Source organism: Lupinus angustifolius, chromosome LG15, assembly GCF_001865875.1.
Source record: "Lupinus angustifolius cultivar Tanjil chromosome LG15, LupAngTanjil_v1.0, whole genome shotgun sequence".
Classification (NCBI taxonomy): Eukaryota; Viridiplantae; Streptophyta; class Magnoliopsida; order Fabales; family Fabaceae; genus Lupinus; species Lupinus angustifolius.
The window spans coordinates 20,245,061-20,263,149 of NC_032023.1; the positions used below are offsets into that span (position 1 = coordinate 20,245,061).

The 18,089-nt window shown below is 33.2% G+C and overlaps 4 protein-coding genes across 5 annotated transcripts; 2 read left to right on the top strand and 2 right to left on the bottom strand.

The window, feature by feature from the left end:
* Positions 1,648-5,531, top strand: LOC109327767 (putative nucleobase-ascorbate transporter 10). The gene is made up of 14 exons (XM_019560918.1): positions 1,648-1,732; positions 2,415-2,530; positions 2,641-2,817; positions 2,920-3,020; positions 3,258-3,333; positions 3,470-3,529; positions 3,665-3,849; positions 4,021-4,117; positions 4,265-4,351; positions 4,441-4,499; positions 4,620-4,711; positions 4,796-4,873; positions 5,015-5,166; positions 5,275-5,531. Exons 1-14 carry the CDS (start codon positions 1,648-1,650, stop codon positions 5,491-5,493), a joined length of 1,584 nt encoding a protein of 527 aa, XP_019416463.1. The 3' UTR covers positions 5,494-5,531.
* Positions 6,572-9,751, bottom strand: LOC109327380 (B3 domain-containing protein At5g42700). 2 transcript variants are annotated; one of them, XM_019560496.1, is made up of 6 exons: positions 9,381-9,751; positions 9,128-9,159; positions 8,886-9,051; positions 8,155-8,361; positions 7,712-7,788; positions 6,572-6,874 (listed from the first exon to the last, which is right to left on the bottom strand). In XM_019560496.1, exons 1-5 carry the CDS (start codon positions 9,603-9,605, stop codon positions 7,744-7,746), a joined length of 675 nt encoding a protein of 224 aa, XP_019416041.1. In that variant the 5' UTR covers positions 9,606-9,751; the 3' UTR covers positions 6,572-6,874; positions 7,712-7,743. The 2 variants fall into 2 exon arrangements, with proteins under 2 accessions (XP_019416041.1, XP_019416040.1); XM_019560495.1 differs by having other exon boundaries at positions 7,697-7,788.
* Positions 10,840-14,549, bottom strand: LOC109328545. The gene is made up of 7 exons (XM_019562054.1): positions 14,183-14,549; positions 13,587-13,644; positions 13,185-13,265; positions 13,026-13,058; positions 12,467-12,706; positions 12,230-12,371; positions 10,840-11,690 (listed from the first exon to the last, which is right to left on the bottom strand). Exons 1-7 carry the CDS (start codon positions 14,359-14,361, stop codon positions 11,209-11,211), a joined length of 1,215 nt encoding a protein of 404 aa, XP_019417599.1. The 5' UTR covers positions 14,362-14,549; the 3' UTR covers positions 10,840-11,208.
* On the top strand, positions 16,030-17,356 carry LOC109328686 (cytochrome c-type biogenesis protein CcmE). Its single transcript, XM_019562265.1, has one exon. The coding sequence runs from the start codon at positions 16,211-16,213 to the stop codon at positions 16,970-16,972; it is 762 nt and encodes a 253-aa protein (XP_019417810.1). The 5' UTR covers positions 16,030-16,210; the 3' UTR covers positions 16,973-17,356.

An 18,089-nucleotide genomic window follows, 5' to 3' on the forward strand; every position in this document is an offset into this window, starting at 1 on the left:
TAATAATAGGGTTGAGTCAGTAGTTATAATGCAGATATTTAACTAGAACTCACACATATATTAATTTGTAATCGTGGTGCGGTATTTTACTCACTTCATTTTATTAATAAACTTACTTATAAAAAAGCTCAACTATGTTTTACAAGTTAATATTTTTAAGCTCTTGCAGCTTTTTTGTTTTTTTTTTTAAGAAAAAAATAATAATAATAATAATAAAAGGTAAAATTATGGTGTATCTCTATGATAAATAATCAAATTTGTGGCAAGTAAAATTATCATCGACAACAAAATTCTCAAATAACTTTGGTATATTTCTTGACTGTAGGTATATATGTAAATTGTAAAGAAACAAATATGTGAAAATACATATTTCTAAGACCTTTTATATTTTGCTATTCCAATTTGATCCAAAATATTAATAAAATCTAAAATAAAAGGTTCAACTTTAAAATATAAAAAATAAACAAATAGTGATAAAAAAAAAGCAAAATGACAAGAAAAATCATTATTTGAAATTATATTACATCTCATACTAATATATGAAAATAAAATTGGAATTAATTCATATTTTGCTTCTTCTTCTGAAAATTAAAAATGAAATATGCACTGAGCTGAGAAGATTGTTAGTCTTGGCATATTTTTTATGCTTGTGCATTCTTTTTCATGTTTAGTCTTGTGCTAACTTGCATGGTGTGGAGTGCCAAATTTATATACAGCAAAAAGATCATTGTTTTAATAAACAAAATAATAATAATAAACCTTTGAATGAATCCAAGTGTCAAGTGTGCTATTAATATAAGCATTTATCGGGTCATTTTTTGTAAACTTTGTATAAAGTTTTTAACACTTCGCCATTCCATAACTAATTACGGTATCCCCGCTAGGTTTTCATTCTTTAAAGTGTAAAACTCATTAGGGAAAGTATTTTATAATCGGAAATGTTTTATTTGTCATCAATAAAAACAATTACCTCAAAAAATAGTGAATATATAAGATAGACAATTGTTTCACATTAATAACAAACTGATATAAAATAGTGAATATATAAGATTTTTGTTGGAATTTCCCCTCACCATGTTCCCTCAAATTAAACTTCTCAAAATTTAGAAAATGGAAAATAAAGTATGTAAAACATTATATAAACTACAACAAAGTACTCAATACTATTCAATGATAAAAACAAATAGTGCAATTTTTGTTTTGGAGGGGTATATGGTGCATATGGTAATTATTAATGTATTTTAAATTTTTATTCAGGTACATGTATCTCCCAGAAATAAATTTGACGTAGAAATTAGTCTTGCCAACAAAAATCCAAAATCAGATTTAATTTAAAAGTTAATTAATATATTTGACCATTTAATTTAAGTAATATAAATTAATTAATAAATTTGGCCGTTTAATTTAAATAGTATCAAAGTAATTAATATATTTGACCGTTATATTTACTTGATTAATTGTCTATAATTAAAGTTTTGTAACTGATGCAAAAATTCGAATTATTTGGTCATCATCAAATGGTAGCTATCATTCTAAATTATTAATTAAATTTAGTTTCATTTTTTTGTTATAAATTTAGTTTCATTTAACATATATAAAAGTGAACAAACATTTTTCACTTGATCATTTCACAGGTTGTAACAAAAGATGGCTGAAAATGAAGTGCAACCACACCCAGTGAAAGAGCAATTACCTGGGGTTCAGTATTGCATTAATAGTCCTCCTCCATGGCGTACATTCTTTTCTTTTCTTTCCTTATTATAATTCGTTTTATGCAACCCAACTTCTTTTTTTTCTTACTAAGTTCATATCAATTTGAACTAAGTTTAGTTCAATTACTTAGTGCTACCATGTACTGATATGCTGATAATGTGTACCTACGAATTAAGCAGCTATATTCCAAAATGATTGTTGTATCCTATAAGTTTTTGAGATACTTCTATACTTTTTAGATATTTATGAGTTATGACTTATATAGCTTTCAATAATTTTATTCTCCTTATCCAACATATCACATACAATTCTTAGACATATTTATAGACATACTAATATACTGTGAATTTTTATGCATATTTATAGACATACTTAAAAGCATCATGTCCTATATTTTCAAGATCTATCTGTTGTCATATGGGATAGGTGTATAGTATTGTAATTGTGTATCATAAATGTATACATACTTTTTTTTTTGTATTTTGATGCATGTCTTACCTTACTGTGCACAACCGGAAAACATGACCAAAACATTAAATGTTTTTTTCTCAATTTTTATTTTATGAAACTATGTTTGAGCTGCAGATTTGTCCTCCCTTTTGAAAATGTCTTAGCTAAAAACCAGAATTTTTTAAAACATCCAAATATTTAAGTGTTTGGTTTCTCATAAAGTTTATTTTCTTGATTATTTAATGGACTAGTTTGTTACCACTATGCAGCTGAAGCTGTGCTATTGGGATTCCAACATTATATTCTTACTCTTGGCATGACTGTTCTAATTCCATCAATGATTGTTCCTCAAATGGGTGGCAGCAATGTAAGCCCTTATTTACATTTTCCTTTCATTCAAAATTTATACTAACAGTAAACTAATGCATATAAATGTGACTCTTATATCTCAAATATTATTGTTTCAATCAAATGTAGGCTGAGAAGGCTAAGATAATACAAAGCCTATTGTTTGTTTCTGGAATAAACACATTGCTTCAATCTTGGTTTGGAACTCGACTTCCAACTGTAATTACTGGTTCATACACTTACATAATACCCACAATTTCTATTGTCCAAGCCACCAGATATAGTGCATATACAAATCCTTATGAGGTACAATATGATATTTTATTTTTCTGTTTTCAGGCCTTATTTTTGTTTTACTATTCATTGTTGTTGTTTTGCTGACTTGGTTTATATGGGTAACTTTCTCAGAGGTTCACTCATACAATAAGAGGGATACAAGGTGCCATGATTATAAGTTCATGTTTCCAAATGATAATGGGATTTTTTGGCTTTTGGAGAAATGCTACCAGGTTAGTAAGTACATGTAGCTTTATTATTCGGTTGATGGGATCATCTACTTTAAAAATTATTTGCAATTACTATACAAATTTATATTCCTAGACAACATTTTATGTATGTGAATGTGATTCATATTTTGAGGTAAAGTAATGTATATAAATGTGACTCTTTATCTCAAATAATGTTGTCCAAATATGCTGCACATGTAGCAGAATTGAATATGCTAATTTCTTCCTCTATTGCAATAGGTTTTTTAGTCCACTTAGTGTGGCCCCTTATGTTACATTCACAGGACTTGGCCTCTATAGTCTTGGTTTCCCAATGGTAAAGAATTCTACATTACTGATCCAACATTTCATTCAGATAAAGTTTGTGCTCTTATTTCTTAAGTTTAAGACTTCACAATATGATAATTATATGTCTAATTTTTCTCCTCTTTTTTGTCCAATCACTGTTGCAGCTGGCAAATTGTGTTGAAATTGGTCTTCCAGCATTGATTGTTATGGTCTTTGTCTCACAGGCAAGTACTTAATCTTGCTCTAGTTGTTGGAGAAATTCTACTCTAAATGAGGCTACAATCATTATTTTTGTGATAGTGAAAAGTGTAAATCCATTTTGGTCCATATGTGTTTAATGTTTTTGTATGCTTCTGCAGTATCTAAATCGATATATAAGCACCACCAGGCCTATCTTTGATCGATTTGCAATGCTGTTTACTATTGCAATTGTATGGTTATGGGCACTGATGCTAACTTCAAGCACTGCATATAACCACAAACCAGAAAATACTCAAAATAGTTGCCGCACCGATCGCGCTGGACTAGTTAGTAAAGCTCAATGGTAAGATCAAAGTTTATTCTATCTACTGTATGATTTATAAATTTTGATTTTAATAGAACTAAAGGGTTGAGTAAAAAGTATATACCTTATACTAATGAAATTAAGCATCTTGGCCTAGAGTTTACATTTTCATTATAATTTGTTTTATGGTAAATTATTTTCCTACTACAGGGTGTATTTTCCTTACCCCTTCCAATGGGGTAGTCCAACCTTTAATACAGGGGAAGCTTTTGCTATGGTGGCTGCTTCTTTAGTTTCTCTTTTTGAGGTATGTACTTGTTTCACTCATTATTTAACTACACTAGTCTTAATCAAAAGTTCAAAACCTTGTAAAAATGAGAACAAATAAAAATCTATCTAGTTTTGTAGATTATGTTTGTTTCTAAGCATTAACATTTGTTATATTTACATGCAGTCAACTGGTACATTTTATGCTGCAGCAAGATATGGAAGTGCAACACCTGTGCCACCTTCTATTATCAGTCGTGGAACTGGTTGGGTGGTAAGATTCACTGCATTTTGTTATTTTCTCTAGACTCATGGAAAAGAAGCTTAACTTTTTTTATCTTAATCAACTTTATGTTGTTTTAGGGAGTAGCTACTTTTCTCAATGGCATCTTTGGTTCTGTAACTGGAAGTACAGCTTCTGTGTAAGTTTAGCTCAATTCTGAAATATTTTTCTTGAATGTGTATATGCTTGTAATTAAAAGCTAGTCATGATTCAAATTTCATGATGCATTTTTTTGCATTATGCTTTGGTCTTATTTCAGGGAAAATGCTGGTTTATTGGCATTGACAAGAGTGGGAAGCCGAAGAGTCATACAAATATCAGCTGGTTTTATGATTTTTTTCTCTATATTTGGTATGACAGAACAACAATTTTCTCTGTATTGTTTTCTTCAATTTATGAATGGTATCTCATGTTATATACTTTATCTTAAACCAGGAAAATTTGGAGCACTTTTTGCTTCTGTGCCTCTGCCAATTATAGCAGCATTATACTGTGTATTCTTTGCCTATGTGTGTAAGTTCCCTCTAACCCTTAGAAATTATTACATGGTCTAAAACCAATGATATCAATTAGATTGTTATTCTTTGTCTATGTAATTTTTTAGCTGTGTCTATATATAGAACTTGACAACATTTTCTAACTTGGGATATGTAGCTTCTGCTGGTCTTGGTTTTCTCCAGTTCTGTAACCTCAACAATTTCAGAACAAAATTCGTGTTGGGCTTGTCACTTTTCCTTGGCATCTCAATACCACAATATTTCTCAGAATATTACCATGTTAAGCATGAATCATCAAGTCACAGATGGGTAAGATATCTAAATATAAAAAGTAATAAAAAGTAGCACTCTGATTGGTTTGGAACGGGTGATCTTTGTCGGTATTTTGTGTACTAACTGATTCCAATGGATTTGCAGCTGAATGATATATTGACTGTGTTCTGCATGTCACATACAACAATAGCTGCATTGGTTGCATTATTTTTGGATCTAACACTATCACGTGAAGATGATGCAGGAAAGAATGATAGTGGTTTGGAGTGGTGGGAGAAATTCACTTTATATAATGCTGATGTTAGGAACAATGAATTCTATGCTTTACCATGCAGACTCAATGAGCTTTTCCCAGCACTTTAGAAATCCTTTAAACCAATTTATCATTTTTGTCAAAGATTTCTGTTGGGCTTTCTAAGCCCAAAAGGGTTAAGTATCTTCTTCCTAGTAAATTTAAAGATTATGTTTGTAAAAGAAATGGGATTATTTTATTAGTAAGCTTTTGTTAATTTCGAATTATATGTTTTTAATCAAATAGGCTTAAGAGTAGATGGCCCATATCTCTTGTAATAGAAGCACTATGTAGGTGGTGTTAGTATCATTGAATGAATCAGAGATGAATTTCGGCTAATTTCATTCTTAGTTAAAAAGTATATATATATATTTCATTTTCCTAAAAAAATCCCAAAATATTTATTTGCAAGGGTTTTATTATATTACAGACACTTCAATAACTTAAAACACATGGATGTGAGCTTAAGTCTAGTCAAGCCTTTCTATGAAGAACCAATAAAATTGTAAAGACATGAACAATGCTTCATTATTTTCACACTATCATGGTTATGCTTTTGCACACCAAATTTTTACATGCAAATCCTCTTTGTACACCAGATTTGGACACAGTCCAGTTGGAGAGAGAAAATTAATCACAATACGAGTATCTCATGCACCAAATGTAATCTTCATTCTTATTTAGCTTTCACATATTATTTTATAATTTATTATAATTCCCCAAAAATAAGAACAATATACTTTTTTCTCACAGTGACAAATGTCATTTTTATTCTTATTTGGATCACATAACATCTACTTTATTAGATTCAGCTATTGCAAGCTAACTAGAAACCTAAGTTACATGTTACCAAACATACAAAAATTGGGTGCTAAAGTATCCAAATGAACCCAACAACCAACCTTGATTTTCAGATGAAAGGGGGAAAGGAACCCCACCAACATCTGATAGCTGACCCACATATAATGTGATCCATACATAACTCTGATACAATTATTGAATCTTGTCTTTATATGATATCCAACAAGATCTTTTATTCAAAGTGTGTAATATATGATATCCTCAGCCTCAAACCAACGCATAGATATAGATGATAGATCTACTAGAAAATAACTTAGATATCAGGAAATGGAAAACTTCCCTGCTTTCACTAGCTCGTTATCTGATTTTCTTAAGTGAAGAAAACCACACATTTCATATTCCCAACCAATTATTTCCAAGGGAAGATGAAATAATTTAAGCGTCATGTATTGAGCAATTAATGGAGCATACAGTTAGAGAAAGTCCGTTATATATTCTTTCATATATTTCATTTTTATACATATGCATAAGTTCACTTGTAATAGCCAACCTCGAGTGGATAAAGAAAATACTTTAGACATCTATTATCAGCCAAAACATCCTAAACTTCCCCAAAAACTTCCCAAGGCTGAACTTCCACTTCATAATAACCTGCCATAAAATAAATAAATAGGGCGGTTTATGAGATGGCATAAATAAAAGTTGCATTCCGAGTACTCTGGTGTTACTCTGGCTATTAAATTAAAGTTGCAGTATCACAGTAGCAAAAATTAGAATTAAGTTAAAACGGAATGTGCATCAAGCATAAATTTATATGATTATTTTGGCAACCGCAAAAGAACCAGACAGAATGTGTGATATGAAAGTATGAGCGAAGTATGTTATATGGCAACCGCAAAAGTATGTTAGACAGAGTGTGTCTAACATAAACCCTGGGAAGCAAATAAGGTGTGCTCATTCATTATTTTTTTATTTCTTTTGGTGAAAGTTCATTCACTGGTGTAATAAATTTCTATAAGAAAGTAAATGCACTTCAACAACTTGTACTGGTCACAAGCTTAATGCCTAGGGTGATTAAAAAAATCCCATGGCATGAAAATGTTAAAAAATTGTTCTTATGAGCCTCTTAATCGCCTTCAAATTCATGTATACTGCAGAAAGGAGCTAGAATCATGAAAGGGAATGTGAACTATGAAGAGAATGGAGGATGATGGAAAGGGTAATGAATCACTTTGGATAAACAGGGGTAGCTGAAGCCATAGGGCAGAGAAAGCATCCTAGCTATTTTGTTACCTTCTTCCTTTCCTATCATATTTTCTTACTTATTTCAGCATTTCAGCTTATACATTGTACTTGGAGCTTGGTCCTAGCTGTTTCCTTCTAATTTTGTTACTGTTAATGTTCCTCTCAATATAATTTTCCTTTTGGGCTCATTAATGAATGCCCTAATCAGCAAAGCTCGGAAAATAATACCTAGATTAACTGTACCGGTTCCAATCTTCAAACAAAGTTTTTTCGTTCTAACCCTCCTCCTCTGCAGGACCATTCACCCTAATAATGTAGACCTGAAAGAAATATTAGCAAGCACACTTCGTCATATTTAATACATGTAGAGAGTAGATGCTAGTTTTAAAATCCAAATTGCAAATAATAGTACTATTGCGAAAATTAAAAAGGGTGCAGATGACAACGAAGAGAAGATCATAATTGCGTTAGTAGTAATCAGTAACCACAGCACGTGGACGGAAAAATACAATCCCTCTGAAGGATTAAAGAAAAATGTCTAGGACTAGATAATGAATCACACCACAAGCAATTGTTTTTTGTTCTTCCTAACATTCATAAATAACATTCACGCATTCACATTATTAAATATGATTAATGTGTTAAGCACCCTAGCACGACGGAGCCAAATATCAATATTGAATCACCTTGAATGTAGTGCGCTTGATTAGTTGAAAAACTAAAGCATCCCCATCTGCTAGGTCATGAGCAACCGCAAAACCTTTCCATCCACCACTGAGTCCAGTTTTTCGAGCCAAATAAATTGTTGGATACTCATTCCCATCCTCATCAATCAAATTCATTACTTCATCCCCTTTAGGTAGGTTTCCCTTGCAGAAGTGAACTGGAAGTCCCTGTTTTTAAGCATCGTCGCAAAAGCAGTGATTAACCCGATACATTGAAGGCGTAAACAAAATGCAATTTTAAACTGACCCGTACTTCTGGAATATTGAATCAATCTATGCAGGTAAGCCTAATTTAGAGGGTTGGGGTGTTATCTTAGATTCTCATAGTCTTGGCTTCTTGCTAACCTAGGGGCATTGGTTAAGGATGTTAAACTTTCATCTCAGAACCAATCGGCAATGAGAGGAGTAGCCCAACATTTATCTAAACCATTCCCGAGACAATGAGATAGACGATGTGACTTTCCAACAAAGGAATGGGAATATAAAAAAAAATTGAAAAGTACAATTTTTTTAACCAAGGCCTTTCGCATTTGCCTAATCTTATTATAGCATCAGCTTTTGTTCAAGTAAAAAGACATAAGTGAAACAACAAATAAAAAAAATGGTGGTTTGAAGAATGTTGTTATGAACTGCTACAACCCATAAATAAAAATGCATAGATTAACATAAAAAGACAAAGAGAAGAATATTACGAGCCAGAATCCACCGCTGACATGAGATTGGAGCATTGTTTTAACAAAGGTAGGACAATGAGAACCTAAATCAGACTCTAACTTGTTCGCTTTCTCTAAGGCTTCTTCTCTAGCTTCATCAGAAGCATAAACCCGCTTCGAATAATCTCTGTGCCTATTGTAACTTCTACATAAATAAACACATATCAATGCATTAGAAGAGGCATAAAAATGTGAAGTTAGGTTAAGTGAATGTTAGGTACCTTCTGGGTATTGTGACGCGATCAACAACAACCTGTAAGAAATAGAAATAAGTTGAATTGAAAATGAAAGTGAAATAAAAACGGAGCACATGAAAGGGAATAAACACATTTTTTGTCTCACAGTTTCTGTCATTCGAGTTTGTCAGAAAAATATTTAATAATTAAATTTTAACTTAAATATATTTTTTCTGACGAATCACAAGTTGATAGCACAAACTGTGGGACAGCAGATGGAGAGTGAGTGTGTGGTTACTTCTTTGTAAAGAGGAGTGGGGAGATTGGCAACACGGGTGGATCTCCTTGGAACAAGAAGGTGTTTGGATTTGGGTTTAGGAGTGATGCGAAATTTGGCAGGTGAGGGTTTAGGAGAAGGGGACTTATGTAAGGATTGAGAAAGCTGATGAAGATTAAGTGCCTCCATTCTTTTCTTGTTCTCTTCCAACCTTTTCTGACGACTTTCCTCGTATGCTGCCACCATTTTCTTCTTCTTCCTTTTTTCTTTGGTGAGAGAGTTATTATTTCAAAATGAAAATGTGGATTGATTAGAAATTAGAAATTAGAAATTTGTAATGCCCAGTAAGTGGACTCGACCGTTGGGCTCCCACTCCCAAATATGTCTTTGGCACTGAGCTGTACTACTGAGGTAAAGTTTTATCTAATTCGGGTAAGCAGGTGAACACAATGTTAGATACCGTTGATTTGGTGTGTGCATAAGACATCAACAGTTTATATGTGTTCACCTCTTAAGTGCTCGTTTTAAATGCCATACACTATTTGAGTTAGTGCTTGTATAGATAACAGATTCACTTGCTCTAAGAATAAAAATTTACTCTCCGTCATAACCATTAATTTTAGGGAAATCTAATGAATGATTTTGAATTAGTGAGTAAGTAGATATAGAGTAAGTAAATCCCTACTCTTCTAGTTTTACTATTTAAATAGGAGAAAGAGATACAAAAAATTTACAAATAAATCTTAGCAACAATACATAGATATTACACTATTTATATAGTGTTTTTTTATGGAGTTCATATGCTTTCTTCCATATTCATCCCAACAAAAATATGATAACTTTTAATTGTCCTTAGATTTTTAGATGCGTATAATGATAAATGGAAAATAGAGATAAATTTGGTTTATTGTAAACAAAATTATATATTTTAGTTGTACATATAACATTATTGAAGAACAAAACCCAAATTATAACATAGATTTCTTCATCAGAACATAAATTAAATCAAAGGACTACAATTGATTGCATGAAGTATAACTATAACGGCCAACAAAAGTATCAGGTAATCTCTTTCATCCATTGATTCGAGACTTTTCCTAAATCAACAATGTACAAGGGGAGAGAGCACTAAACAGCTTCACATATGAAAATCCATAGAACAATCTAGGACTTAGCATTTAGTTCCTCAGCACTAGGCATTGAGTACTGTAAGGAGCAATTATGTGAGATTGTCTACACATCTCAATAGCTAATAGGATGAATATGCATCATCAACTAATAGAAATCTTCATCATCCTCCAACAGAACTATAGCATAGTCACCAAGCATAATGTGGGTATTGGTGACTTGAGTGGAGTCAAGGCAAAGTTGATGAGCGAAATCTATTATGAGTGGTGGCGTAGTGACAGCTAGAATACCAATAAACTTATTTTCTTCTCTTTTAGGTCAATTTAAGCTAAACAAAATATAAAATGAAAAAACTATTTCATATGTGCACTAGTCCCATTTCAACTTTTCAATACACCAAACTACAATCTGAATGAATGAGGTTGATAGAGCTCTGAATGCTCAACTATGATCAGCATTTGTCAATTTAAATAGAAGTATGTTCCATTTACAACTCCCTCCTTATTTTTTTGTCACAGTGATCTCAGTCAAAACATTAAAATCTCCCCGATGCAAAGTATATGTACAATTTACTTAGGAGGCTAGCTGCTTAATCACACACACTACTTATCCTCGTGCATAGACAACAACTAAGGTCAGAATTTATTACTTATTAGTCCTTCTGTCTCTTATTTCATTTCAGGCAATAAATATTCTGGGCAACATTTGTCAGTTAACAATCTTACAACCTTGAGCGGCGAATGCATTTTATCGGATTAAATGGAGCATGCCTCCTTGTACCAGCTAATAGTTGCGCATTCTTAGAATTCAACCTGATATCCCAATCCTCAACATTCTTTGGAACACAAACATCAAACAATATTTGACTAAGAACCCCATGAGCATTGATGCTTGGACGGCTTGGGAGATGAACAAAACCTTCCTTGCGTTCATCTGTTATGGAGCCAACATCTTTACCATCGTACTCCATTGAACTCGGTGACAAATTATCAGTTGGGGCAAGAGCAAAACCCTGAAAACTAGTTGAGGTCATTGCTGCTTTCCACGGTTCAGAGAATGGGTCTGTGATCTCATCTTTTGTTCCCTCTATGCCAAGTTTCTCATCTCCAATTCGTCTATTTTTGTGAGAATGAATTGCAACTGCCTTCCCAAGAATCTCTGTGACAGCAGCCTTGTATTCAATTGGATGATGCCGATAATGACCTGTGACAAATTCAAATGGAATAAAATGTGCTCATCCATGGTGTACACAAAAAATATTATACATGGTTGCAGACTTAGGTATTTGGAATGGAATATTGGATGCACCCTAGCATGCAAGTTGGGCTAGAATCTAAATGCAAATCTTAGAGGGGAGGAGGTTGTCGACTGTACTAAGACAATACATTTCCACAAACAAACTGTTGCTTTAAATGTGAAGACAGGCAAGAAAAAAAGGATCAGGAAGTTGAATGTCTCTGCCAGAAAATGTTAACTTGATGTTGAGCATCATATAATAATATGAATAAGCTTTATGGTAACAGATAAAGAAATAAATTCTTTACAGATAAGGCTTTTCCCCATATCACACGGATATTCTCATGATGAATAGTCATATAGACCATGAAAGTTAGCATAAACAAAGCTTTAACAGATGCTGTTATGCCTTGAAAAAGTACAAAATCCAACTAGGCATCTGTTTGTAAAGTAGAATTTTATTATCTCATCCAGTGCTATTGGGTATAATTGGTCATGATACTGACCTACATGAGGAGAGGCACTCCATTTGACCAGCTTGACATCTCCTCCAAGGTATTTTAGACGATGGACAAAATTTGCAATAACTTGAAAAGGAGCAAGATCATCATTTTCTGAACAAAGAATGAGATATGGAACCTGCATGCTCTGCAAAATGATATTACATGATAAGCATACAATTCAAGAGACCAAAGGAAAGGGGGGAAATGTTCATTGGATGTCATGCACTCTTAGCTACTTACAGTGGTGGAATAGAGAGTTTGCCAATACTCTGCACGCTGTGATTCAAATCTGCCGAGGAAAAGAGAATCAAGACCAGATGCTAGGCCATTTGCAACCCATGTAGCAAATCTTGGTGGATGGGATATTTTTGTAACTGTTGGGTTCAGAAGGAATCGAACACCCAAATCACTGGTAAAATCAACTGGACTGGAATCATAAATATAGCCAGAAATACAGTCTCTAACAAGTTGGTAATCCTCCTGAGCCATGAAAGTAGTTTAGAAGCAGTGAAGCACAAAAAAGTATCAGAGAATAGGTAAGGTACAAGGACAAATAATCATCACCCAGTAGGCATAAGTTTGTGTTACAAAAACTTGACCAAAATATTTTGTAAAAGGGTATAAAGGATCAATCTATGAAACATATAATATTATAGTAAGGTAGGGATTCAACACTATCTCGTATGCCTCGTTCACTATATTAACATGATTTGAGAAAATTGAAGACACTGATTAGTTTACTAATGAAACATTCTATGTACTCAATCATCCCCTGAACTGCTAATGGCACAAAACATACCATATTGTGTGCTTCACTCGTCCCACTGATTATCTGGATCAGAGGAAAACAGAGTCATCAGACATCAGAACTAAAGCTTTTTAATTGCATGATGGTCAAAACATAATAATATTATAAGATTTAAAAAAACAAAGTTGTACAAAGTCTCGAATAGGATACCTGAAGAACCTTTAACATACAAGCTTTTGAACCGCCTGAAAATGACGCAAAAACAACGGGGCAAGGCCTGATTTTCAGCACCTGCATATTAAAATTTAAAAGGCAGCATTTCTAAGCTTGAACTGATGCACCAACTTTGACCAAATGCATAAGAATGTACAGATTTAACAGACGGTTAAAAAATAGTCGACGACTTGACCTCAGACTAACTTTACAGAGGTAATGAGAGATAAAACCAGTATAGATGTCACAACTATGTTTATTATCTAATGCAAACCACTTTGTATCAAATCCTAACAGTCAAAACAAGAGCATAGACAAATTCAAAATTCATTTAGGGTTTTTTTTCGTTGACTCGAATTCTGATTAATTTACTAAATGGAGGAGTATAGTAAAATTTACCTCAACAAGTTGATTAAGAATATCAACAGCAAGAGTTGTGGCTTTCTCAGGGAAGAACCTGCAAATAGTAGAATCGTTAGTCAATAGTCATCATCCAGTACACATGGAGATGTGCAAAGATCCACACTATTGATGACCTCATTCCTTTGACAAACAAATTAAAAAGCACACCAAGCCACTTTACCAAACAACCACAGATAGACTTCGATTTCGACAATTGAGCAAACTTAGCATTAGTTTTCATGGTGCTAATTGAAGATTAATTGCTCAAGCATTTAACAACTAGCTCCCTCAAATTTCAACAATTGGAATAATAATCCTTCCATAAAACATTAAAACCCTTCTTCTTAGAATCACAAAATTGAGAGAAGCCTTTCACCTAAGCACTTGTTTTTAATGCAATGCTAAGTTAGGTCTTAGGAAGGACCAATTCCTCTTCTGCTTCCAAATACTTCGGCTTAAAATGTACATAAACAATCTAAGGCATGTGATTCATATTAATTATTAGTTAAAAATGATCTAAAATTAGAGCTCCACTATGCATCATTCATATAACTATGTTAATATAAAATTGAGGTTCAGAATTGAGAACTCACATATTGAGAAATTGAGAATGGCAAAGAAGTGAATTCCATCGGAGAGAGGCATAGAGGTCAACGTATTTGTCTAAATGCTTATCTTGACTTGACATCCATGCGAAAACCACAACTATCCCATTCGCTTTCTCAAAAGCTATTTTTCTTCCCCAATATAATCTACCACCAAATCCCCACATTTTCCCTTTCTTCTTCTTCTAATAATCAGAAGAAAAAATCAATTATAAAAAAAGCTGGAAATTAAAGAAGTGAAGAGGTAAAAGACATGCATGCAATTTCAGCTATTTTATTGGATTGTTGGTTGTATCGGAGATCGCAACAAGTAAGATGGTATATACGAAAGAAATACGATTAACCTTTTTTTTTCTCACCGTGCTTTAATGCTGTGTTGGGTATTTTATATTCGTCCTTTATTTTTTATTATGTTCTATGGGGATGCGTTGTATAGTCCACACCTTCATGGATATTGTCATCTCCTAATCCCAAAACATTGCTTTTGGGGACAAAACTCCTTTTTAAAATTAAATTGAGATTAGATAATACAATTTCAATATTATTTAATATTTATGTATTAATAGGATAAAAATATATATATATATATATATAAATAAATAAGACTTTAATATACTATCATTTATATATAAATATAAAATTAGTTTAATATTAGTACTCTAGTAAATTTAGCCATTATTATTATCAAGTAACTCGACTTATCCATTCAAAACTTATTTTGTTTTTTCTTCTTTTTACTATATATTATATTTATATAGTAAATGGGATAATAAGATATAATGTATTATAATAATGATAACAAAATTGGCACACCAAATTACAATTTGATTTTACTTGCTAACTAGCTATGGTTAGACAATCATATATTTAACATTATATTTTAAGCACTTAGACTAGTCAATCAAAATTATCCACTGATCAATCTTGGCTAGACTAGTCAACCTACATAAAACCTTAATACATTTTCGTTGGATTAATGAAACAAAGTTACCCTCTAAAGTCTAAACAACTATCTAAGCAAGAATAATATATTTTATGAAGTAAAGTCAATAGGATATATTTTATGGAGTAAAAAAATACCATACTTAAGGACCTCAGAAAAGAAACAAAATAAGAAATAGATAGACTTTGAGAAAGTAAAAACAATTTGAATCGAATAAAAAAGAAACCTCCAAAAGAACGGCAAACAAAAAAAAATTATAATCTACTATATCACATATGCAACAATTCACATAAAAACAAATATAAAGGCTAGCAAAAACCAAATAAAGAATTTTCTATATAAGTTATGACTCATAAAATTGAGAAATAATTTTATGTTCTAGACGCAAGTTATGAATATTATAGCCATAATGTTCCATTAAAATGGACACTAAAATTGCTATAATTTTGTTGGGAAAGATATAAAAGGTAATTTGCCTAATATAATGAAATTTAGTAAAATAAATATAAAATGTATACATAATAGGATAAGATGGAAAAAAACAATGTATTCTTAAAGTAATAATTGAGTCAATCACATCTGAGAAGTTGAAAATGGGAGAACATCCACTGTACCACAAACTGTGTTATTTCATGTGACACTGCTTGTGATTGGTTGTAAAAAATACATTTAAGATAAAAAAGTGATAATTAAGTATTTTTTTGACCAATGTGACACATGAAGTGATACACTTTTATGGGACAACCAGTTGAAAATGTACATACATATGCTGCCGAATATGCAGGCCATCTTTTATGGGCCTTTACTCTCCCGAAATTAGAATGAGCCCAGTAATCCAAACTAGTCACGTTCCAATGCAACACTTTTCAGTTTTTACACTTCGCACCTTCTACTCCTTTGTTTTTTGGCTCCTTCAAAACATTGGTTATTACTGTTGCCTTGAAACTTCTCTTCTAAGTTCCATTCGCGCATTTTCCGTTTTCTGTTATGGCGGCGCAACCTATTCCAAAACCCTAACCTTCTTCCTCCGATTTTGATTTTCTCAATTACAGTCACTTTCTTACAAAATTTCAATGGCATCTCGAATCGCACTCAGATTCAGATCTAATCTATTACGCACCGCCTCACTCTTCCACCCCTCTCTTCGCCACACACCGATCGCACCCTCACCTCCTATCCTTTCTACCATCGCCGCCAACTATTCTCACTCCTTCGGTTTCTCCGGTAGTCGTTTCCTATCCACAGCGCGGCGCACGCCGCCGCGATCTAAAAAAACTGTCGATATCGGTGCGCGAGCGAGGCAGCTCCAGAATCGGCGCCTATGGACCTACGCGTTAAGCTTCGCCGGTATCGCCGGCTTCGTGGTGGTCGTTCTCAACAATTTCCAAGACCAGTTAGTCTTTTACGTGACTCCAAGTGAAGCTATGGAAAAATACGCTATGAACCCGACGAAGACGAAGTTCCGATTGGGAGGTTTGGTCGTGGAAGGAAGCGTGGTGCATCCAGCTTCTTCTCCTGAGATGGAATTCGTGGTAACTGATCTGATTACAGATATTTTGGTCCGTTACGAGGGTTCGTTACCCGATTTGTTCCGTGAGGGGCATTCAGTAGTGGTCGAAGGCTTCGTGAAGCCGTTCACGGATGAGGTAAAGAAGCAAATTTCGACGAAGAGCGTGTCAGAGAAGGCGAGGAGTGTGGAGTGTTATTTTTCGGCCATTGATGTTCTCGCGAAGCATGATGAGAAATATATGCCTCCAGAAGTGGCTGCGGCTATCGAGAAGAACAAGAAGATCATTGAATCTGAGGCTGAGGAGAAAGGAACACATACATCATAGATTGAAGGGTATACTCAATTATAATTTTTATTATAATCTTATTATTTAAGAATAGGGTGGGATTTTTTATCCTAATAACTAGGATGAACACTTTGTTTAAGATTAAAGAAAAAGGAGGGATATTGGTGACCCTAGAGAGACAATTTTGATGGTTATATGAGGCACATTGTTTGTTGTAATGCATTAGTTCTTCTGGCCTATCGGATGAACAAAATATCTGATTCTAAATAAAGGTTTATAGGGGTGGGGTCATGTATTTTTTTTAATTTTTGTTCACAGAATAATTACCACTTTTGTTCTGCCAAAATGCTTGCTATGGTAATCTTATTGAGTCTCTGCATTGTTAATTCCCGCAATGGAATTTAACTCTCAACTGTTTGTGAATTGTCTGGGAAGTTTATCTGATTCTGCATATGCTATCAGTGTTTGTATTTCAAGCAACCTTTAGTAGTAAGAAACTGAAGTTGGTGATTTATGAACCCTAATCAGAATGTTTGTTACTTGCAGTATGTCCAAATTCCAAAATGTTCAAGTATCTGTGTAACATAAGCCCCAAGGTTGCAGGACCTTGAACTTAATTAGATGATATATAATTTTGATATATTGGAAGTCTGAAATCCATAAGGAGATTAACCCTAGTTGGGTGTGTGACTAAGTTTATTTGTGGGCAATAAGAGCCTGTGTTAAGATTTGCTGTTCGTAGGGTGTAATACCAGATATCATGGAGCTTTTACTCTTTAGGATCCAGGTTCTTGGTGGAGTTTATATAGAGTATAGGGCTGCCAGGTTAGGCTACTTATTCTATATGCATAAGGGGTCAAAGATAAAACTGCAGTATTGTTTTGGCTATCCAAATTTTATTTAAGAATATCTACTATATATGATTGAAGAGAATAATGGCACCAAAAAGATTTGGTCGTTGATGAATGGTTAATGTTTAGAGCTAAATCTGACTGGCTTATCTTATTGAATTACTGTGCACAAAATTTCTTATTCGTGAGCCTTCTTATCTTAGCTCCGAGGCTATAGCATTGGTATTGCAGCGGCCATTGGTTTGACTCTGATGCTAATTTTTCCTATTAATTTTTATTTTTACATAATTTTTTAGGATCAAATG